Source organism: Microtus ochrogaster, chromosome 6 (assembly GCF_000317375.1).
Source record: "Microtus ochrogaster isolate Prairie Vole_2 chromosome 6, MicOch1.0, whole genome shotgun sequence".
Classification (NCBI taxonomy): domain Eukaryota; kingdom Metazoa; phylum Chordata; class Mammalia; order Rodentia; family Cricetidae; genus Microtus; species Microtus ochrogaster.
The window spans coordinates 6,704,661-6,728,875 of record NC_022013.1 but is presented as its reverse complement, the minus strand read 5'-3'; the positions used below and the strand labels follow the sequence as shown (position 1 = coordinate 6,728,875).

The 24,215-nt window shown below is 40.4% G+C and overlaps 1 protein-coding gene across 3 annotated transcripts in view; it reads right to left on the bottom strand.

Annotated features, from left to right (window-relative positions):
* Window positions 1–24,215, bottom strand: part of Dpp10 (dipeptidyl peptidase like 10) — a 1,582,239-nt gene that overhangs the window by 742,673 nt on the left and 815,351 nt on the right. Inside the window, exon 1 of one of the 3 annotated variants that reach the window (XM_005348248.3) lies at window positions 3,045–3,652. The exons of 1 other annotated variant lie outside the window; for it this stretch is intronic. In XM_005348248.3, coding sequence (XP_005348305.1) covers window positions 3,045–3,116 — 72 coding nt within the window. In that variant the 5' untranslated portion in view covers window positions 3,117–3,652. Of the gene's footprint in view, window positions 1–2,805; window positions 2,874–3,044; window positions 3,653–24,215 lie in introns of those variants that run through there. One more of the 3 variants, XM_026779943.1, reaches the window with a different exon arrangement.

Below are 24,215 nucleotides of genomic sequence, written 5' to 3'. Positions count from 1 at the left end.
ACTGCTTATGAAGCGCTTGTTCTCAGAACACTGTGAGCTACAATTGGCCACCGCAGATCTTTCGATACATCAATAAAAAGTGAGGATCTGATCACGTGAGGTGGGAATGATGGTGTCTTTCCATGAGGAAGTACTTATTTTTGAACATTCTATAAATGTAGAGTATTATGTAAACAAAAATAGCTACTGTAAATGTTCTTATCAATCTTTAAAAAATAGATGAATCAACAGTTATTTAAAAAGAGACATGATTAAAATGATAAATATATTATCCATGATTCCAGGTATTAAAAATGTGTTCAGACCCTGATTCTTTCTTGGAATAAGTTCCTCAGGGCTTCTGTGACAGAGGACAGCAGGTGACAAGAGAAAGCAGAAAGGTCAAGCCCTTTACAGGTTCTGATAGCAGCCAGATTCCATGGCCCCAGCCACTGCCGTTCCCTGGAAAGACTGTTCTTGCCAGTTCTAAATGAACATAGGAGTCAGATGCCACAGGACAAGGCATCTTTGAGGCTCATGAAACTCTCTATCACAGAAAGTGAAAGACCTTTTGGACAACATTCAACAATCTAAATCATTCAGAATCAATTCACAGTGAGTGAGTGGCTGGAATGTGCCTCCTCTTTAGCCACTCAGAAGACTTTTGTAAAGGCCCACTTCAAGTTAAATTTACAAATTTTTATTTTGAAGTATCGTAGCAGCCAGCACAATTAATCTAGCATATCTAGTATTGTATGGAAGTTGTCTGATAATTGAAATTCAAGGCATAGTGACTGAAGCTGCTCAATTCTTTGTGGGCTTCAGACTCTAACTTAAGTATTCACAGCGATCACCCACATTATATGGCCATCGTTTCAGATATTAATCTTTAGACAAAAGAAATGCTAGCTATAGGGATTCCCCAGGAGTTTGTGAAAGTCTCCCATGAGGCTCTTGTAACAGTTATATCAATCTGACTTTGCATTTACAAAATCAGCCTCCTCTAATGCACGTATAGAATGCATACCATTGACACTTAGGAACTATGTGCAGCCACAAAATGTCTTAAAAGCAGCCAATTAGAGCAAGAGATCTGTAGATGGCCACTCTCTGAACATCTGGAACAGCCACTACAAATATACAGGCTGAGAAATAAATGGAATCAAGTTTGAAGTTCTTTCCCCACATGAATTTTAAGTGTCATATTAATCTAACAAAGGGATTTACGATGCATGTATACAACGTGCTTCTGTATATCTGCCTTGCCTCTTGCAACCCACCCCCGCCCTTACAGAAGCAGTCTGCAGCACCTCGAGTTACCAGCTGGTGTCACAGGTTAGTGAGCAAAAATTTCATGTGGGGACCCTCTTCTCAGTCGCATCATTCCAGAAGCAGTCGAAAGTCCAAGGTTTGTTGGTGAAATTTAAGGACGTCAGCCTGAAAGGGGAATGTCACATCTGTTCTCCTCTCGTAAAATATTTTTTTACCAAGCCTAATAACCGGTCTCTACATGGTGATGTGTGCTGATGGGGGAGGGGACCAGAGGAGAGGTCTAAGAGGAGAGCATTATGGAGGAATGCTTTAATCTTTGCATTCTTATCTAAGGGCAAAGGTGCTGGACAGTTGAAGGCAAACAACAAAAACCACCTCATAAATCTGCAACATTACTCTGTAAACAGAGAGAGAAAGGGCTGTAAACCTCTGAAAAATCTCCACCACCTGTGTGAAACACATGTATGGGAAATGGAAAGGGGAGAGAAAGATAGGAAAGAAGCCATAAGCCAGGAGAGATGGCCAGGACTAGAATATTAGTGACAACATCCCTGGTATCCCTTCCTGTGCCTCAGCATCGCCTGAGCAATTTGGACAGTTCCTCCAAGGCGGATTCAGAGGACTAAGAGCTGAATAGCTGGAGTCTGGTTGCCTTACTCTGTCCCAGACCCGGTTAGCCCCCACTTCTAACCATGAGCTGTGAGTGTCTCTGAGGTGAACGCCTCTAGCAGCCTTCGACTGAAAATGCACTCTTGGGGCAGAGAGCTCTTGGTGCTCCAGCTCCTGCATATCTGTGCGGAGCTCCTCCAGCTCAATCACATTGTGCTGACCAAGTACCGGCTCTCTTATTCCAGTTGGAATTGATGTAAACGTGACCGCGTCTATAGCAAGCTCTTCACAGCTTCCCTCCTCCTCGATGGGGCATCGTCATGCTTCTGACCCCTCCAACTTTAGGAAAAAGCGTGACCCAACTCTCAAATCTCCTCAAAACCAGACACAGAGGAGACAGACATTTCTCCATAACATTAGGCTACAGACGCTCTAAAGACCCAAACAACAATAACCAAAAATGGGGTGACAGGTACCGAAGGACGCAAAAGAGACAGGATCAGCCAAAACAGGGCCCCTTAGCTCTGCAGACGCGACACATCTAGACCCAACAAATCAGCAAAATCAGTGTCTTTCTTGCCCCTCCTCAATGATAAATGCTGTTCTACTCCCCCATGTTCAGTTCTACTGGGCAGACTAGAAACGCCGAGTCCTTCCTCTTCTCCCGCCTAGCTTTTCCATCTTGGTCTTCTCAAAAGAAAATAGAAGGGAAACTCTGGTAGCTTAAAGGTCGTTTGCCTACTTCAGTATATCTGGCTAGCGCGCGTCCGAGCCACAGTGAGACAGGGCTGGACCTGTACAAGAGAGACTGTCTCCAGGAACGCGCTAGAACCATCCAAAACGCTTTCATGAGAAGTCAAGACTCCTCACGGCTAAGACCAGATCATCTCTCCCTCCCACGACGACTCCCCCCTGGGGATCCCTGGGGGCATCTCCAGCATTTACCTCTCTGCCCCCTTCCCCGAGGCTCTCCACCTTGCGCATCCCGTCGCCCAGCCCCAGAGCGCACTAGGATGCTCTAAGTTCCTGCTGGGTCCATGAATGAGGCGAACAGAGCCTGAGAGTGGGGTGGGAGGTGGGGGTATGAGAAGAGGCAAGCGTGGGAGCCGATTGAGGGACAAGGAGGAATGGCTAAGTGGAGCCACCCCTCCTGGGAGGGATAGTCCCTAGAGGCCAACTCTCACCTGGTCAGCCGGCTGAGCCTGGCTTGCCCTGGCCCCTGGAGTGGGTTGCTGCTCCTGCTTCATGGCTGTCATCCCCTGGCTGCCCGCGTCGGAGCTCGCACTTCCTCGCGGGCACTTCGCACTCGGGGACCGTCACTTGGCAAGCGAACGCATGTCACAGACGCCCCGTCGCTCTCGGAATTGTCGGAAGAGAAGAGCGGCAGCAGAGATGGGGTGGGGGAAGGGAGCGCCAGGGAGGGGACTGAGAGCGGCAGCGGAGCCAAGCAGGATCCCCTCTTTTGCAGGATCCCTCTTTTTGGCTACCGCAGATCCTCGGGCTCCCCACTGTCCCCGCCCCCCACCACCACCCGAAAATGCAGACACCAGACGCGACCAAGTGGCAAGTTAGTGGAGCGGCGGGCGGCTGGCTGCCAGCACCTGATCGCGCCGGAGCGGTGGTTTGCAACGGCGGAGGAGCCAGGCTTTCATTCTACCGCAGTCCGCCACCCGCGCACCCGCACAGCCGCCGGCCCTCGGGGGCTCCCCGCGCGGTGCTCAGTGCGTCAGGTGCAGAAGCAGCAGCAGCAGTAGCAGCAGCAGCAGCAGCAGCCAGGCTCTGCGCTCTAGCATCTCCCGAGCGCGCGGGAGAAACAGCTACGCACAAGCTCCACACTCGTGTAGCCCAGGCCGCCGGGCTCTGCGGGCTCCCCCTGTCCTCCACCCCCCCCCACCCCCGGGCGGGCTCCCGATAAAACCCGGAGAAGCGGAGTGTGAGCCTGTGCAAAAACCCTCCGTGGCTCCAGAGCGGCCACTAGGCATGCTCCAGCACTTTGAGAAAGCAGGGGTAGCGGGAGATCCCCGCCTGGAGCCCCACTGGGCGTGTGCAACACCTGTCTGCACTGGAGACATTTGTCCCACATGGTGACCTGCCGCTGTGTGACTGCTGACTAAAAGCAATAGAAAGGCTTTAACCTCCAGCCTGGATTCCCCAGATGGCTGCCTGGGTAACTCAATGGAATCCCTAAAGGTTTGTGGAAAATGACATTAACCACATATGATTCTTTTCTCCACATCTTTTTCCCTTTGATTCATTAAAAAAAAAAAATCTCTTCACATTTTAAGCCCTTCCTAGTCATACCAGCCATTCCCATTACAAATACATTTCACTGAGTCTACCTTGAGCCAAACGTAACATGGGGGGGGGGGGGAGCAACAAGGAAGACATTAAGGTGGCAGTCCTCTCCATTTGCCCTCCGCCTCTGCGCAGGAGCTTAAGCTACTGCATGAAGACTGGGACCCGGAGCAGCGATACAAATCAGAAAGTCAGCCTAGTTTGGAAGTGGAGCACTTTAGGCTATAATTATCAAAGGTCACTAATTTCACCCACGTGCACCTGCAGGTGGCTCTGTCCGAGATGCTCAGAGGAATATATATGCTTTTGGTAAATGGAACACAGGCAGTGCCCTAGTATTTCTGGGTCCACTGAGGATTGCTCCTCAGTGGGAAGGAAAGAGAGAGGCAAATACGCAGGCGTTGGCTCTCCTTCCACCGAGTGAGTTCTGGGGACCGAACCCTGGTGATGACGGTTTGCAGCGAGCATAGTCCAGCCTGAGACCATGAACGGTGATGTAGCACAGCTGTGAGGGGGTGTCTTTAACTACGGGCTGACTCCCCTCCTGTACCTGTTATTCAGACCATCAAGTCTCCTTTTGTCAGCTGCCGGTCTTGTTACTTGTGTTTCTACAAAAATTATGTTTACCCCCAAGCAGTCATAATAACGATTCAGCTGACGAGAAGCCTTTACTTTTTGAACATCTGTGATCCCCGGCTCCTTGTGAATGTTTTATTTGTTCTGTTCCAGTAGATATAACTTTTTGATGGGAATAATTTTACTTGTTGTAAAAGTATAAAGCATATATAAAGGTGAAATACAAGAAAATCTACCATAAATCTGGCAACCCAGGTATTTTTCCCCTCCTGTATCATTTGAGTGGTTGGGGAGAGAGCATGCATTATTCAGAAAGTGCTCCCATCTTTACATTCTGCTCCTCTCTTCATTACTGGAGTGTACGGATTATCTCAAGCGTTTCCATTTTGGACAATTTGCTCACCGTGAGGGAACTTACTTTATGACAGATTTCTTTCACACAGGCAAGTACACGGCAGGAATAGCGGCCTCCTTTTAGGATCACTTATTGGATTGAAGTCCGTGGCTAGCCTCGCATCCATTCTCCGTATTCATCATAATTTACTTTGCTTACAAAACAAGACACAAATTGTTACATGCTTCGCTAACTGTGGTGCCTAGGAGAGACTCTTATTTTTAAGAATAGCTTCATTGTGTCTTTTGTGGTCAATTCTTATAGCTTAAACTTTGGAAAGTTAATCATATGTAAATTGATTTCCTCAAGGCAAACATTCTCTCTCTCTCTCTCTCTCTCTCTCTCTCTCTCTCTCTCTCTCTCTCTCTCTCTCTCTCTCTCTCTCTCTCTCTCTCTCTCTCTCTCCTTTTCCCACTCCCTGTCTCTCTCCCTCTCCCCTTTCCTTGAAATTTGAGAGAATAAGACACTTGAATTCCAATGGTAGCTAATTTAGTCCCAACTTAATTTCTTACTGAAAGGAAAGATAAACTGTTTAAAAAAAAAAAAAGACTTTGTCATCTAAGAAACCTTTGCCATTCTTGTCAGTGTGGTTTTTGATTACGGTGTCATTAAAGACAAAGCAACAAACACTAATTCATAATCCAATATCCATAAACACATCCAAGACAAACAGCACTTGTGCTTGTACCCAGCTAGGCTTAAGCAGGCAGCTTGTGCTCCTCTTGCATCACTGATGAGCTAAGAGCAAGGGGAAGTCAGTGGCAGACTACCTCTGCTTTCTTACCTCATAAAAATAAATTTTTCACACTGTACCATTATTCAGATCCCCTCTATCTCTAAAACTTTATGGTTTTATATGTTAATTTTTGTAAATTAGAAAAATATCTCCTGGGTGATAAATTATTTACATATGTTTAAAACAGTGAGGAAAATATAATTAAATTGTGTATGTAGATGTATGTATATATAGCAATTAATTAAATATTAACTAAAAAAAAGATCATGAATTTTGGAGGGAGGTGGACATGAGAGGAACTGGAGGGAGGAAGAAGGGGTGGTGGTGATGTACATTCAGTATTCATGTATGAAATTCTCAAAATATTAAAATGTAAATTAAGAAAAGATGAATAACTCACAAAAGAGTCCTGCCTATAAATTTCTAGTAGATTCTTATTACACTTAGTTGTATGATAATTATATTGTTTTATTAATATCTTTATAGCACATAAAAATAAAATTAAAATTTAATTGACAAAGCATTATTGAAAATAAAAAGCTTTATAATGAGGTTAGGAATGATTAGCAAGTATATGCCGCACAAGCTTAAGGACCTGAGTTCAGATCCCATGCCCTCAATAGAAAGTCCCATGTGGAACTCTGTGCCTGTAATCCCCTTCCTGGGGAAGCAGTAGAAGGAGGATTCCTGTGGCTTTCTGGCAGCTGTTCTTGCTGAATCAGCAAGCTCCCAGTGCAGGGAGAAACAGTGTCTCAAATAAGAAGACAGCAAACAACAGGAAAATACAATAGATAGAAACCTCTGCCTCCTCAAATATGTCCATGGACTTCCTGCACACCTTACACACAGACAAACACACAGGAACCCATTTGCACACACATACACCAGGGTATACAGAACATAACTAAAGAAAACTATAATGCAAGTTTTCGGAGTACCTCTGGATACTCTCTTATTTTGTTTCTTGGAAAAGCTAACTCATGGACTGGACACTTGAACACTTTGAGTAGGTAATGAGAGTTTTTGCTGTTGCAGTGGTGGGGAGTCCTGCGCTCACCACTTAGAAACAGTGGGTGAGGCCACCGTAACACACTCCTGCTAAGGGTTGCAATAGACAGTTGATCCTTCATTCAGAAAAATCTACCAAATTAGGCTCCACCATTGCACCATGAAAACTGACTTCTAATTCCAGTTTCAGATCCCCATAAAGAAAACTTTGCAAAGCTGTTTTCCCCACATACTTACTGGGGATCCTAGAGACACCCCAAAACCTTCCCAGGTACAGAAATGCAGACATCTATATTTTGTCACCCAAAATATATATAAGCTGTCACCCAGTGCCTCAGGGGTGAGATTCATACCTTGTATCACCTTTCCCCTTAGAATATGAAGTTGAATCATTGAGGACAGGTCATGAAAGTAGATAATGAATGAACTGGCTCAAAATATCATTAAAATATTTCAGCATCAGTAGCAAAGATAGATTGTTCCAGAAATAGGCAAGTCTTATCTGTTCTCATCTTCCATTTCAAAGTAAAGGCACAGGGACAAAGAAGCAAAATTTACTCTCTACCAACAACCAAGTAATAAATAAGAGCCAGTTAAACTCTGATATGTCAGAGAAAGACAAAAATGCCTCTAGATTTTACAGAGCAGAGTAAAGACACACTCTTCAAATTCAGATAAGCTAGATAAAAACAAATGTGACCCTGAAAAGCGGCTACTTGCATAGCAGCTCCCTCTCTTCTCTCTCTTTTTCCTGAAGTAAATCTGCTTTGTCACAAACAACCTACCTTCACAGGGCTTTCCCCAGCAGGGGCTGGTCCCCCATTGAGTGTCTGTAAGAACAGAGCTTCAGGGAGACAGGACTCAGGAGCTAAGCTTCAGAGATCTGGCTGGAAATGGGTCCAATTAGCTCATTGAACATGAAGACACAACTTTAGTTCATACTGCTTGGTATCATTTGGTTTCGATTTATAAATTACCTCTCCTCACCTCTACCAGCTTTTCAAGTTCCCCCACAGTGCCAGAGTGCCTCTCTGTCCTTGGGCAAAAAACCTGAACAGTGAGCAACATTCAGAAATGAGCTGTGTATTTCAGAAACTTTAGCAAGCAAACTATAATAGATGTTTGTTTTAAAAGAAAGGAAAAAAAAAGGATGAAGAGAGGTAAAAAGAGACATTGCCTATTTAGGTGATATCTATGCTGGCAACACAGCCTGTTGGGGGCTTCTTTTGCTGCTAACTGAACTTTCTGTCGCTCCCTGCCAACAACAGGAAGACTCTCCTGTTATAAAAATTCATAGCCCAATTATGATCTCTGGTGGAAGGAGACAGAGTTGCAATATCCTCAGAGTCATTCCTGTTGCTCACCAGAGACCTGAGGATATTGACAAACAGCTCATTCATCCTGAGTTGCAGTCTGAGAGAGCCTCTCTGCTTGTTATATTTACACACCACACGTCTTCCTCTCGCGTCAGTCTTTGGTGACATATAGAAGGCCATTGAAGCAATAAAACAATGCAGGTGATTTTTCTATGTGGAGCCGAGCTGTGACAATGAAATGACTTGTAAATGTAAGATGTCATCTCATCTATGACAATGGGTTCTATTGTTTTACCCATTACAAGCTCAGCATGACCTTGGGATCATCTTACTACTTCATGTGTGTGTGACATATGTATGCATAGATATAAGCATGTTCATAAATATATGGGTGGACATATTGGTGCAGGTAGATACAATTGAAATTGTATGTGCATAAATGTGGAGACAAAACATTGATGCTGAGTGTCTTCCATAATTCCTCTTCCCTTGATATATGAAGGTAACATCTCTTGGGAGCTTGTCTGAGGATCTCCTGCCTACTGAGTTCTAGGATTGTAGGCAGGCTGCTACATCACGGTTTTTAACTTCATGCTGGGGATGCAAGAGCTGGTCATCAAGGGCTGCTGAGACATCTCCACAATCATATTTCACTTTTTAAAGAACAGACATATACATTCACACCTGCACATGCACAGTGTTGTGTGTGTCGGCGCAAGGAGTGGTTGTGTATAACAATTCACGCACACTTGTGTGGCAGTCAGACGACAACTTGTGAGACTGGTTCTATCTTCCACCACCTGTGGCCCGAGGATCAAACTTCGGTCATTAGGTTTAGATGTAAGTGCCTTCATTCACTGAGTTATCTCGTTGGCACCATTCCAAGACTATCTCAATGAATTGGTTATTGGCACAAGAAACAGAAGACCTTTCATCCCTTTTTTGATGATATTAGCAGTAATTTTATTTTTCATCTTCGTGTTTGTTCGGAGACAAGGTTTCTGTCTACAAATGGCAGGAAAGCTGTCAGACACGAGAGAGTGTTAAATAACACTAGAAAACATTTGTCCTTTCCAGATAACAAGCCTTCCTTTGATGGATTCATTTTTCTTTTGAGCCTGCTATTTCTCATTTCCCTAAACAGGATTAGATTTTCCAATAATTCAAATATAAATTCTGTTTATCTCTGGGAACTAACTGTATATGTGCTTTCTCTTACAGTCAGACATTAGGGTAGGCTCCTTGCCTTCTGTCTTTATATAATTCACAGGACAACAAGAACCTATTTCCTACTCAGGATGGTTTATGTTAATTGTCAGCTTGACAGAATCTAGAATCATCTTAGTGATGGTTCTCTAGATATACCTGTGGGGGATTATCTTGATTATGTTAATCAATATGAAATCAAGGTGGAAAGACCCACATTAATTGTGGGTGGCATCTTCCCCTTATCTGGCATCCTAAACTGAACAAAAAGAGGCAAGGATGCTGAGCAGCTGTGTTTATCTTTCTCTGTTGCCTTACTTGAATTCAGTGTCAACACTTGCTTCAAGACCCTGGCAACATGGACTTCCCTGCAGTGGCAAACTGTACCTGGAACATTCTAAGAGAGATCCTTTCTTCCTTATGTTACTTTAGTCAGAGCATTTTAGCATAGCACTAAGGAAAGAAACTAAGAGACCACTTAGGAAAATCTAGAAACTGAGGGAACTCTATGTATGATCTTGACTACATATTGGCAAATAGAGAGGACTTTTTATTTTCTGGTACACTTGTTATGCTTAGTTTATTACTAAAGATTTACTACTGGACTCTAATAATCAGAAGAATTTTCTTTCAGAAGCCAAGAAACAGCCTCAGATTTGCATGTGAAGGCCCCTAAGAACCTGCTGTGTGTAGCTTAGAGGGGCCCTTATACTTCCCACTAGCTAAGTTTTTAAGGCTGGTGATTATTTCTCTATAGTATCCAACAGAAGCTGGAGGCTAAGGTTTTGGGGCAAGTTATTTACCAGACAAAGCTATTTGTTTAGTCTAAGCAAATTGTAACATCAAAACATCCTGGGAACCAGACTGTATTGTAATCAAGCTTGTTAAAATACATGTCTCATTGCTGTCATGCTTAAGTTTATTTAATCTATGAATCTCTATTAGTTTCTTGATGGTGATATATGTCCCTTCTTATATTCCTATCTGTCTGTCTCTCTGTCTGTCTATCTATCTATTTTTCCATCTAGTTTCCTATCATCTATCTTCCTACCTACCTGTCATTATTCATCTGTCTGTCTATCTGTGTATCTTTCTGCCTATCCCCTCCTTATCCGTCACCTACTATGTATCTCAAACATTTATCCATCAATGTATTGCTTTTCTTAAAATCATCTGTCATCTATTGCTCTCTCTATATATCTGTTCATCTATCCATCTACTTATCTATAATTTATTTGTTTACCCATAGCTATGTATCTATTATCTATGTGTCATTATCAATCATTTGTCTACCTAACTGCTCATGCTTAATTATTTATCACCCACCTGTCTACATAAATTTAGAATAATAGGTGAATATTTTGCATTACTCATTTTCTATCTAAATTTGTAAATCTATATATCTACATGTCCTCATTCCAGTGGAAGAAAGAAAAAAAGAAAAGAAGAGAAGAAGACAAATTAAGATGGGAGGATGCAAAGTAAAGGTGGAACCCCAAATTATACATTCTGAAGCTGTTAGGGTGTCTCAAAGCTCACATTTTTATTAATGCTGTTATAGAGATATCAAAAATTAATAACTCCCATTGGTTAGCTCCAAAACACTCTTGCTGACATTGCGTGTATGGTATGGATCTGTATAATTTTATAATTTACAGTCCTCATTATAACCTTCTCATTCCCCTGCAGGTGATTTGTAGTTGACAGTCTCAATTAATTTCAAGCTTACCATTTCTTGTAATATTTTATCATATGTTAAGTTTAACAATTTGACAATAAGCATTAGATGAGGAGGTGAAGAAAATATGTAATGAATAGTACAGTTCATAAAAAGCAACCACTTGAGAAAAACCCTGCAATTATCTCTTTACTGGCTTACAGTTGGGATGTTTAATCTTCACTTACAGGACAAGAAGATCTTCCTGGGTGGGTGAACAATCCACTTGGGTGATTTCCTACCTTCCCCATAGAGAAATCAGCCCTGCATTTTCCCATCTTCCTCAATGATTGTGAACACTTATCCATGAACTCTGAAGCTCTCTTGAACTTTGGGCCTTTTTTAAGCTAACTATTCCTGTAGGGTATAGCTTACTATGTAACTCTCAACTTTACCCTGAACTGACTTATTTAGCACCACAGTTGTGCTGAATAGAATCTTACCTCGTGCAGTAAATAAATTATAATTCTTAGGAGAAAGCAAATCTCTGATGGGAGATAGGCTCAAGGTTTTGTTGTGGGTATTTTTGGATGTTTGCTCATCTTTAGCATGTAGTACTGGGTAGGAGCCTAACTGTTTTCCTTGTTAAATAGAGAAGAACTTGTAAGAAATGGCCCTGAGAGAAAAAGTCTTTTCCCACTATCTCAAGACTAAATTCCATCAGGGTCTCCTGTGAAGATTTCTGTTTTGGTTTTGTATTTTATTTAAAACAGTCACTGTGAGATTATGTTATAGTTGCTTTATCCTTTCAGATTGAAAGAATGTGGACTCACCTTGGAAAAAGAGTGTGCATAAGTGACTGTTATACCAAGATGGCCCCAGGCATGTCTCTGAGGAAGTTTTCATGACTGGGCTAAGGCTCTGTAGAGTGCAGGCTGGACTGTGTCTGAGTGGAGAAAGGGAGCTGAACAGGGGCATGCATGCATTCATTCTCTGCTTTCAACTGTGGAGGCAGAAGCAGCTGGATCTCAGTGAGTTCAAGGCCAGAATTCTGGTCTGCAGAGCAAGTTCCAGGACAGCCAGAGCAGTTACACACAGAAACCCTGTCTTGAAAATACAAAACAAAACATAAAAAAAATGTAACAGGTTTATGTTTTCAGCATCTAGTTTAGCTGTCCTTATAAGGAAGGACTATTTTGGAAAATATGAGTTATAGTGATGCCAGTTTGGAAATAAGCTAGATAAACATCAAAAGTATACTGTTTTCAATACAAATAATAAAGTATCTTTATATGTCTGAAAATAGCAAAAGCCATCCAACATGAGTGTCGTTCGTTTTATATATAGTAGAAAGCTAAGGCAGCCAGTTGACCTGAAAGTCTCAAAATATTCAGAGAGAAAGCCAAATACTCAACACTGAGCACATAACAAAATAAAGTGTCACTCTGTGCATTCTAATATTCAGACAAAAGGCTCTCATGGAAGTCCATCTTCTGTGCATCTTTCATAATCCTGAAGTCCGTGTTAGCAGGAATTTTTCCCCAAAATTTTTGAATATATATTGCTCCAACAAGCTTTTGAAAGGATGATGTCACATCTCTCCATGGAAGAAAAGATGTGGGCTCCTGTGGTGCAAGGTTTTCTCTATAAGTAATGTGCCCTGTCAGCAAGCATCCACCTGGGCAGAGCTTTTCCCCCTTGGGGCTTGGCAGGAAGTGAAAGCCTAAACGAATATGCTGAAACTCATCCTACTTCATGAATAACCATAGTCTCTGTTTCAGACCCAAAAGTTTCAAGTCTTTTTGTCAATGTCCACAAAATGAGCAAGGCTGCAAGCAGTGTGTATCTGTACATCAGTGTTAGCATATTATAGCATTCACAGTGACTGTCATAGGATATATATATATAGGCATACTGACTTGTCTGTCACTTTCCTCACACTAAGTGGTACTTGGCTGTGTATGTAGGTGCATGCCTGTGTGTGTGTGTGTGTGTGTGTGTGTGTGTGTGTGTGTGTGTGTGTGTAATCTGGAGGTCAGAGGACAACCTAGGACATCTTTCCTTGAAAGCCATCTACCCTGTTTATTAGAATAGGTCTAAAGAATTCTTCTGTGTATGCCTCCCTATCCCTGGGATTCCAAGTATGCAAATATGTCTACTTTTGTTATATTCTTCTGGAGGTCTAACACAGGCCTTTATGTTTGCAACTGTACTAACTAAGATATATACATATGTGTGTACATGTGTGTATATATTACACACATACAATTATTTATATTACTATAATATATTTACTATATATCAGCTATATATATTATATAAATGACTGTATATGCATTCCTATTGCTATGATAACAAGAGAAAAGCACTACATTTGCAATTGGGAAGAACTTTTAACGATATATAGATTCATGAAATCAAATTAAGTTTAAAAGTAAATCACATAATACGATCAAGGTCAAATATCATATAAAGATTGGCCTTAAAATAAAATAGAATAAAGAGTGATGAGATAGGTCAGTAGGTAAAGGTGCTTGCTGCCCAGCCTGATGACCTGGATTCAATTCCCAGGCCCCATGTGGTAGAAAAAGAGAACTGGTGTCTCTAAAATCTCCTTCAACCTCCACCCTCATATTGTGGTACACACACACACACACACACACACACACCACTGAATAAACAAACTTAATTTTAAATAAATAAATAAATAGACTTAAAAACACATAAATAAAACAGGAGGGGACTTTGGTGGTTTGAATAGAAATGGCCCCATACATTCATATGTTTTAATGTTTTGCTCATAGGGAATGGTACTATTAGGAGATAAGGCCTTGTTGGTGGAAGTGTGTCACTGTGGGGGTGGGCTTTGAGGTCTTACATGCTTACGCTATGCCCAGTGTGGCACATAATTCTGCTGCCTGCAGATCAAGATAGAGAACTCTCAGCTCCCTCTCCAGCAACATGTCTGCCTACATGCCACCATGAAGACAATAGACTAAACTTCTGAAAATAAAGCCAACCACAATTAACTGTTTTCTTTTATAACAAATGCTGTGATGATGGTGTCTCTAAATAGCATTGGAAACCATAACACAGAGATTATCCCTCTGCACCAGGGATTGGGGATTTCTGGTTTACAAGTATAATCCAGCCCAGTTTCCCCTATGCAAATAGACTTTGTCGGAATACAGATCAGTGAACTCACCTATCCATTGTCTGCCTCCACTTTTACAAGTCAATGCTAACATTAAATACTTTTGATTGAACTAATATGATATGCATAGATAAGAGAGAGAAAAAGGAAAGAAAGAGAAAGAGAAAAAGAAAGAAAGAATAAATGAATGAAAGAAAGAGAAAGAAAGGAAAATAACATGTAGGAAAATATGTACAACTTAGAAAGAAATCCTATCATTTAAGATAGCAGTCCTGCTATTTAAAAAATAGTATCTTTGAAAAATTGTACTGTAAACCTGAAAATCCTAGCATGTAATGAGAAATAAGTAAATTTTAATACTTTGAAGGCAAAAAAGGTATTTTTAGTATTAGCTATAACGTACTTTCTTTTAGAATTAATTAATATATTATTTTTGCTTTGGTATAACACCTTATTCTAGTAAGAAGAAATGAAGTAGTATATTTAAGAATTTGAAGTAAAGATCAGGCAGAACAAAGGCTTTCTCCTGCATATCTGAGTGTTAAACACACAGGCTGCAGAGGGACTCTGATTCGTCATGAAATACGATCCTAATGAGTGTCTTTTAGGAACCTAAGAATAAGGTGTGAAACTCAACCGTGACTAAATTATCACAAGTAAAAATCAAACAATAATGATGTGAAATTTTAGTTTATCACTAAGTATACTTAGTTCAGAAATGGTGAAAATATTATGAATTTGATATCTGATTTATATGAAAATTGTATAGGAGCCCTTAAAATCTCATGACTTTAGAAACCCAGTATATATTTTTTCACTTAGAACCCAGGAATTTAGTTTAGTTAAATTTCTACTGCTCAATACCAAATGTGACATGTAGACATTGCAGGGAGGGTAGGTATACACTGAACTGAGGATACAGACCCTGTTGAATGTCCTGACCTGTCAACAGGACACAGACTAGCAGCAACTGAGACAGGAGCCTTGGTTGAAGGATTGGTGAGATTGGTGTACGTGTTTGTCTGTAGGGATTATCTTGAATATTAATCCATTTGGGAAATCCCAACCCACTGTGGGCAGCATCATTCCCTAGGTAAGTAGTCCTAGGGAGTATAAGAAAGTTAACTAACCATGAACGCATGTATGAAAGTCAGCCAGCAGCATCCTTCATTATTTCTGCTGTACTTTTTGGGCTATGGCTGAAATCCTTCGTTAGAGGTAATACTGTATAGAATTAGCAAGAGAGCATGATTTCAAATTTCTGCTTTGAGTTTATGTTTTTATCTACTTTGGTGATAAACAGTGATCTAGAAATGTAAGCTGAAATACATTAATTCTACTCCTAAGTTGCTTTTATTCAGTTATTGATCGCAGCAAAAGATACAAAACTAATTTGGTGAATATTAAATATTTGGGTACTAAAGAATTAAGATAGATCCATGGTTAAATAAGAGCACACAATAGTTTTGAGATCTCTCCACATAGCTTTAATATAATCAAAGCCAACAAATGGTGAAGAACAAAGATGCTATATATAAAAATATAACATTTTCAATCTTTTTTCTTTTTATTTCTTTTTGGTTCTTTGAGACAGGATTTTTTTGTAACTTTGGAGCCTGTCCTGGAGCTAGCTCTTATAGTCCAGGCTGGACTTGAACTCAAGAGATCTTCCCCCATGCTGGGATTAAAGGCATGCACCACCTCCCACCTTCATTTTCAATCTTAATAAGATATGCTGGCTGCATCAGTGTACTGATACTAAATAGTGCAGTGTGGACTGGGGAGATGGTTCAGTGTGTAATCTGCCACATCTGAGTTTGGACGACAGCGCCTATGTAAAGCAAGACTTGGAAATGTACAATTGTAATCCCTGTATTCCTACAATGAGATGGGAGGAAGACAGAATTCTCAGGATCTTATTGGCTAGCTAGCCTGGAATGAGCACCAGCAAACAACCGATCTTTTCTCTGAATAGGTGGAAGATACTCCGTGTGGTGACATATTCAATCCCAGAATTCAGGAGACGACAGCAGGAGGATCTCTGTGAGTTCTAGGCCACCTAGGACTAAACAGTAAGACCCCATCTCAAAAGACTAATAAAATAAATTAACTAAATTGAAAATGGAGCAAGGTGGAAGTGTAGTAATAGTTCATCAAAGGTTGTCCTCTGACCTCCAGATCCATACTGTCACCTGCACATCCATACTGTCACAGGCACACCTATGCTCACAGGACAATGCACACACATATTTCAAATGTGAGTGTGCGCACACACACACAAAGATTAAAACATAGTAAATTAAATGTGTAATATTATCTGATATTCTCATTCTAGTATGCCAAGGGTCTCAACAAACAAGATTATCAGTGAGTCTTGGAATGACTTAGGGGTTGAGAGTGCTTGCTGCTGTTGCAGAGACCCAGAGTTTGGTTTCCAGCCCCAGTATTGGGATGCTCACAACTATCTGCAATGCTAGTTCCAAGGGATCTGCTACTGTCTTCTTGTTAGGCTCTGAGGGCTTTAGTGCTCATATACATACACTGACCTTTGTGGATGTAATCACTCACATACACATAGCAATATATGAACACACACATACATATAATTAAGAGAATAAAACAGGAATATTTCTAAATAAAAGATTCTCAATATCAGAAATGAAGACTCAAATGAAAGAGTTTCATTTAAAAAGCACACAAACCCTCACATTTAAATTGGTTTGGAGAGCTCATTATTACATTGTACTGAATGTATAAAGAGCAATAACAGGGGAACTATAATCTTTACCACAAAAAGAATGTAATTGATGCACCAGGGATACTGCCCAAGCCTACTTTTCAGATCTGTGGGATTTCTGGAATGCACAACATTACCTAAGGACTACTCAATTCTCTTAGACTGTTCTATAATTTGAGCGTGTTCCCATGGAGCTTTCTCTTCTCTCTCTCTTCACAGTGGTAAACCCAATGAAGTCCCTGTATCTGTCATTCCCTTTCATTTTCCCCATTTTAGGTAGATTATTAGTAACTTTTCTGTTGCTGTGATAAAATACCATGACCAAAAGCAGCTTAGAGGAGAAATGTGCTTATTTTGGCTTATAGTTATAAAGGGGTAGAATCAGTCATGAGAGGGAAGACATGGCAACAGCAGCTTGAGATCAGTCTGGCAACCAGGAAGCAGGGAGATGGCATTCCATCTCCACACAGGAAGGGGAAAGAGAGACACGGAGAGAGAGTGTGTGTGAGAGAGCCAAATGCTGGGCCAGGATATAAACTCTAAAAGCCCATCCCCAGTAACCTGATACTTCCTATAGTTAGGTGCCATCTTCTACGAGTTTTCTAACTTCCCCAAATAGCACTACCAGCTGAAAATCAGGTCTTCCAACACTTGGAGACAGTGGGGGACATTTCCCACCAAGCAGGTATTTATCAGCAGCTCTCTTGTTTATCCAGTTGCACTCACTTCTTAGAGGACTTGGGCTTACCTAGTTAGAAACAGGGAATAATCAATCCTAATCAGCTGTCAGAGCCCATGGTTTCTAACTGAATTTGATTTACAAATAATCAGCATACACACACACACACACACACACACACACACACATATTAACAAACTTGAGATGTTCTTATAGTAAATATAACATCTCAAGTTTGTTATCTTTAGTTTCAACTGGGCATCTTATATTTTTATGGAGTACATCTGCCAAACACAGGAGAAATTATCAGATCTTTTACAAAGATTGGGGTAATAAAAGACATCAAGTCTTCTCAGAAAAGGGGTAGAAATAAGACTGAAGATAAAAACTATTCCTGACTTTGTTGCATCTTGATGCAACCTAGTCCAAAATCTTTTAAAGCTTACCAACCAGTGAATCAAAACTCAGCAAGACTCTGTCTAGACGAAGATGGAGAACTATGGTCTCCAATAAGTGCTGTAGTTGACAGTGTCCATCAGATATGTTATAATGTTAACTAGTTCTCTTCTGAAACAGGGAGTCAATTTATTACTTTCATAAATACCAGGTAAAAGAATAGGAAGAAACATTGATTCTGACTTTTTTTGAATTAAGCTACTGGGTAACCATACTATATAGATTATAGGAAGCTTCTGCAAGCTGTAAAATTATTCAATACAATATATAAAAATAATGAATTTGAAATTAAGGTATTATATATTTGGAATCTCCAATAAAACCAATAAAATAATTGATCCATACATTAAGCATCAATATGCTTCTTAGTAAAGGAAGTACAAATTACTTATAGTACTGCCAAATGGGTTCAAGTTGATTCTAATTGAGAGCCCCCTTGTCCATCTGTAGGAACTACAGAGAAGAAGATACAGATTGGCACCAGGAAGGTGCAAGCGTCAGGCCCACTCTAGGGCAGACTCCCAAAGACAAGCCCAAGATTACAATAGACTCATTTCAAGGGAAGGAAGTTTGGGGGAGGGAAGAGAAGATGCCTTGATCAGACCCTAGTTAAAGGACATTTCAGTTTACAAACTGATGATGGATCTACAATGCTCCAGGCTGCCCACTTCAATATGAACCATAAAGAAACTCAAGGAAAAAGACCTTTATGAAACTCATGGCAGCTCCAAGTTTTGAAAGGATAATGATCAGAGCATATGGATAGTTCTCTAGGAGGCCAGCGTGTTTCATTCTTTGGTGTGTGTGTGTGTGTGTGTGTGTGTGTGTGTGTGTGTGTTTGTGTGTTGAGGACGAGGGTAAAAACAGAATTTGCCTTATGTTATGTGTGTGTGTGTGTGTGTGTGTGTGTACTTGCATTTAGTTTTTTTTTTTTTTTTTGGATTTTCTAGGCAAGGATATCATATTCATTTATTTTTCTTTTTCTTATATGCTTAGTTTACTTTTGATGAGATCCGCCTGCCTCTGCCTCCCGAGTGCTGGGATTAAAGGCGTGCGCCACCAACGCCCGGCTTGCATTTAGTTTTAAAATAAAAGTTTTAAAAGTACTTAATTGAGTCCCGGCTCTCACTAAAGACACAATAAAAAAGCAGCCATTAAGGAATATAAAGTAAAGCACAGTGATTACACTGAACACAAGCTTTCCGTGCCATTTTAAAGAGAAACTGAGACTTCAGCTCTTCGGGGTCACACTCTCTCTCCAGTGAATGCACAGCTATAAAACTGCCCCTGTCTTTTCAAAATGTGTTTATGGCATTGAAAGCCGGATGTCAACCTTGCATTTAGAAGTCCTCCGAGTTAGTAAACACCAACACAGGAGAGGGTGATGTTTTATGCTGCTGTGGATCTTCAATTCAAGGCCATTAACTCATCTACATAGTTTTTAAAAACTGTGTCAATGCAGCCTGGGTTCAGCACCATAGTCAAAGATTGCAGATTGAGGTCTACTTGCTCAATTTCAAATTTATTACAGACAGATGCCTATTTGTTCAATTCCAGTTTACCTGAAAAAAAAAAAAAGCAAGGGGGCCCAGTCTAAGCCCACCGTTCTTACTGGTAAGAGAATGACATAAGCTTTATGATACAGAGCACAACAATAACCCATCAGTATCATCAGTATTTCCACTGTTCTTAGTGACATGTTTGCCTTTAACGGGCTGGTGTTCAAGTCTGCAATTTTCCAGCTATAAATGGGTGTATGACACAATATACAAGCAAGTTAGTCACTGTTAAAAACATATGTCTTTTCAAACCTAACAATGGTGGTACACGCCTTTAATCCCAGCACTCAGAAGTAAGAGACAGGCGAACTTTGTGAGTTCAAGGTCAGCCTGGTCTACAAGAGCTAGTTTCAGGACTCTGTCTCAAAAAACAAAAACAAAATCTCCTTTTCATACAACCAAGACTCCTTCACCGATGGCAGCCACCTTGGCACCACCTGGCCTCACATTTCTGTATCTTAGCACAGTGTTTTGTCTGAGGAATTCTTCTCATTTGCCAAGGGATGCTACAGTCTTGCTGTTGGCTCCCTGAAGATGCCTGCTCAAATGTATATTCTCTCCATCTAAGACATCCCCTAGTCCCTTCTGACTCCCCCAAGAAGTTACACGTTCAGTGAAATGTTTCTGCTTTCCACTCCCGGGGCTCTTGATCTCTTCTTATGCAGTTCTCCGGTGCCATTTAGTGTCTCATGCCATTAGTCACCACACAACCACTGCAATATTCTTCCCACTCCACCGCTCTACTGAGTCCATTTCATGTTTTGCATTTTTTCCTGTGAATAATAATGATATGAAAACAATAATGCCTCACATTTATTGAGTGCTTAATGTGAAGCAGGTACTGTCTAATGCTTGTCACACAATAACTCTGGAGTGAAGATGTTATCCCTGCTTCCTTTTAAAGTCAGAGCACCAAGACCTAAAAGAATCCTTGCCCAAGGTTGCATAATGGGAACACATAATTCTATTGCTTATATAGCTTGTGATGTATTATCTTAAGTTGAAAGATATAAATGATATACAACTATGTATTAAGTACACAAATTTCATATAGTGCATGCTATATCAACTTTTTGCTTAGCTTAACATTGCTGTGAAACATCTATTGTCTATTGGTGTGCTATCTATCTATCTGTCTATAATCTATCTATTGCTGGGCGATGGTGGCACACGCCTTTAATCCCAGCACTCGGGAGGCAGAGGCAGGCGAATCTCTGTGAGTTCGAGGCCAGCCTGGTCTACAAGAGCTAGTTCCAGGACAGAAACCAAAAATCTATGAAGAAACCCTGTCTCGAAAAATCCAAAATAAATAAATAAATAACAAATAAATAAATAAATGAAATAAAAATATAATCTATCTATCAACTATCCTATTTATCATCTATCTATATATCTATTTATCTAATTGCCTGCCTGTATCTGTCTCATTTATATATAAATTATCTACCTGTCATATATTGTATATTTATTAAATCATCTGTTTATCAATAAGTATTTATCATCTATAAAATATTTATCTATTTTCTATTTATCAGCTACCCCTTTATCTTTCATTTCTCTATCATATATGAATATAGGCTTTGTTAGTCATTTAAGTTAATGAAAGAGGACGTGAGGATATTTGGGTAGTTTTATGAGTTATGTTTTAGTTGATCTTCATGTATTTTCTCTAACACAAAGGGTAACAGTACATTTTACTGTAACAAAATATTATAACCTGTTTGATTAAGCAAAATACTTATTTTTTAGTAGTTGAAGCTGTGAATTTCAAAATCAAGGGCTGATAGATTTTCATCTGGTGGGAGCATCCTGTGGTTCTGAGATAATATTTCTTGCATTCTTGAGTGGAAGGGTAGGTTATACTTACAGAGCCTCTGAGGGCACTGGAGGAGCAGATAGGAGGCCATTTCCACTATCCATGTCTCAGAAACCCATCTGCTACCACACCGCTCTGGGACTTCTGATTTTAATATGAAATTAAGGAAGATACAGACATTCAGATTATACCAGAGGAACACCCGGTCTGTGATCAGAAGCCTTGGTAAGATATGTTTTGCTTCATTTTGATTTTCCTCTATTATTATTAAATTAGTTTGTATCTTGGAAGTCAGTGAGGAGAAGTTTTTACCGCATCTTCCAAACAGGAAACAGAACAGACCCGTTCTTTTATATATTACATATAAAAGAGAAAATACAATATAAGGCAAAGTAGAACATTCAAACTTCTTCCTGGATGTAACATCATCTCAGCATATTAGTACAGTTATTACTTTTAATTGCCTTTTGTTGCATTTACAGTGTGTGTGTGTGTGTGTGTGTGTGTGTGTGTGTGTGTGTATGTGTGTGTGTAGATGCATGTGCCAGAGACTGTCAGTGGTGCACGCATGGGGATGTCAAATGTCAAAGTACATGCATGGAGCTCAGAGGACCACTTTAGGGAGTTAGTTTTATCCTTCCACTATGTGGGTCTAGAGGATCAAAACTTAGGCCATCAGACCTGGTGCAAAGAACTTTTCCCTGAGTTAGATCACTGGCTGTAGAAATATGAGTGTGGCGGAGCTGTGTCCCCGGCACCCGGCCGCCCACATGGCTAGCTTAGCTTATGACCGGAAATAATTACACGGACACTGTATTCTTTTCATCACTGCTTGTCCAATTTCTATCTAGCCTCTTCTAGGCTAACTCTCGCACCTGGACTAGCCCATTTCTTATCATCTGTGTAGCACAGCTGGGTGCGCTTACCGGGAAGATTCTAGCCTACGTCCATCCTGGGTCGGAGCTTCATCGCGTGTGCCTCAGAGAGCAGAGCTCTCGCCTCTGCCCGCAAGAGTGGAGCATCGTGTCTCTCTGAGGCGTCTGCCCTCGAGAGGAGAGCTGTCGAGTCTCTGAGCTCACTTCCTCTTCCTCCCACCTACGTTCTAATCTATCAGGGCAAGCAGCTTCTTTATTTAATCAACCAATGACCTTCCTCCATCAACTGGCCCTAGTGCAGTGAGTTATGCTGTGTGCATCTTGGACTTCCCTCTCATCCTCAGGATGAAGATGCTAACGGGGTGGGAGAGCATCTAGGAATGAGGGTTTCCTCAGCATCTAATTGGCTTTTCCCACAGCTCCATTCAGTTTTCCTTCTCACTGGGACTGTCTGAGATGGCAACATTGTTTCTTTATATCAGATTCCCGTAAATACCATCTCAGGGAACTATTCAGATCTTGCCCATATATACACTGTCTATTAGAATTCTTCTCCCCTTCTCATAATTTTTGTTCCTTCTTTTCATTAATTTCTTCTTTATATTTTTTCACATCCAGATATTCCCAGATTTATACCAGGGTATCGTAACAATAAGCTCACTATAAGTTAAAAATATTAGAAATTGAAATTAATTAATTGAAATTAATATTAGAAACTGAAATTAAGGTATCCACACTACTGAACATCACAGACCAGACCATCTATTTCTAAACATGCTGAGAAGACCTGTTCTAATCTACTGTTGAAAAGAATCATTAGATAAAAATTTATTTTATAATAGAGTGCTTAACATCTCGTGGATATTGCTGAATATGATGCTGAAAGCAAAACCCAGAATGCTCTGTGAGTGTACTCTTCTACTGTGCAGTGATGAAGTACCAAGTTATTGTTTCTGGAACTCCATATAATTATAAGTATAAAAATATGTGAGTTTGTATAAATAATTATCTATGAATCTATCATCATTATCTGTCATCTGTGTGACATTTATGTCTCACCTGTCATTTTCTATCATTTATTAACCATCTATCTGTCTATGTATCATCAATTATCCATCCCCCCATTATCTATCATCTAACTTACCAATCTTTAAATCTGTTTTCTATTACATAGTTGTCTATTATCTGCATGTATGTATACATGCACGTATGTGTCTATCTATCTATCTATATATATATATATCTATATATATATATATATTTAAATATATAGCTAATAATATAACGATCAATTTTCTGTCATCTATCTTTATATCATCTAGTTATTTGGCTATCTAATATAATCTATCTATTACCTATCCATCTGATGCCCATCTGCTTCTCCATCTACCTACCTGCCTAACTGGGTACCATTTTGGCTATTTTGTATTTAAACAATTGCAAATATTTTGATCGCAAGGAAGGGCTTAGTGATGCTCAATTCCCCCTTTGTTAGCTCATGGAAGTTTCTAGAATGGCTTAGTTATCATCAATGATAACTTCACTGTGTTCCTGAGAAGATAACAACTGGACATTTTTGAGGAATTAGAAAAATGAACCACCTGAGGGCACTGGTCAGGGAGAAAGGGAGTATGTGGTGTAGAGAGACCCCGCCTTTTGGGGTGCCCTACTTGCTCTTTCTATAACCAAACGCCACTGCCAGCAGGGGCTAATCCAAAGGGCACCCATAGGAATGAAATCTGGCAGATGGATGTGTTCCGCTTTGCAGAGTTTGGCAAATTGAAGTATGTTCACCACACCATTGACACTTATTCAGGTTTTCAATGGGCAACTGCTTTAAGTTCAGAAAAAGCTGATTCAGTAATCACTCATTTATTAGAAGTCATGGCTA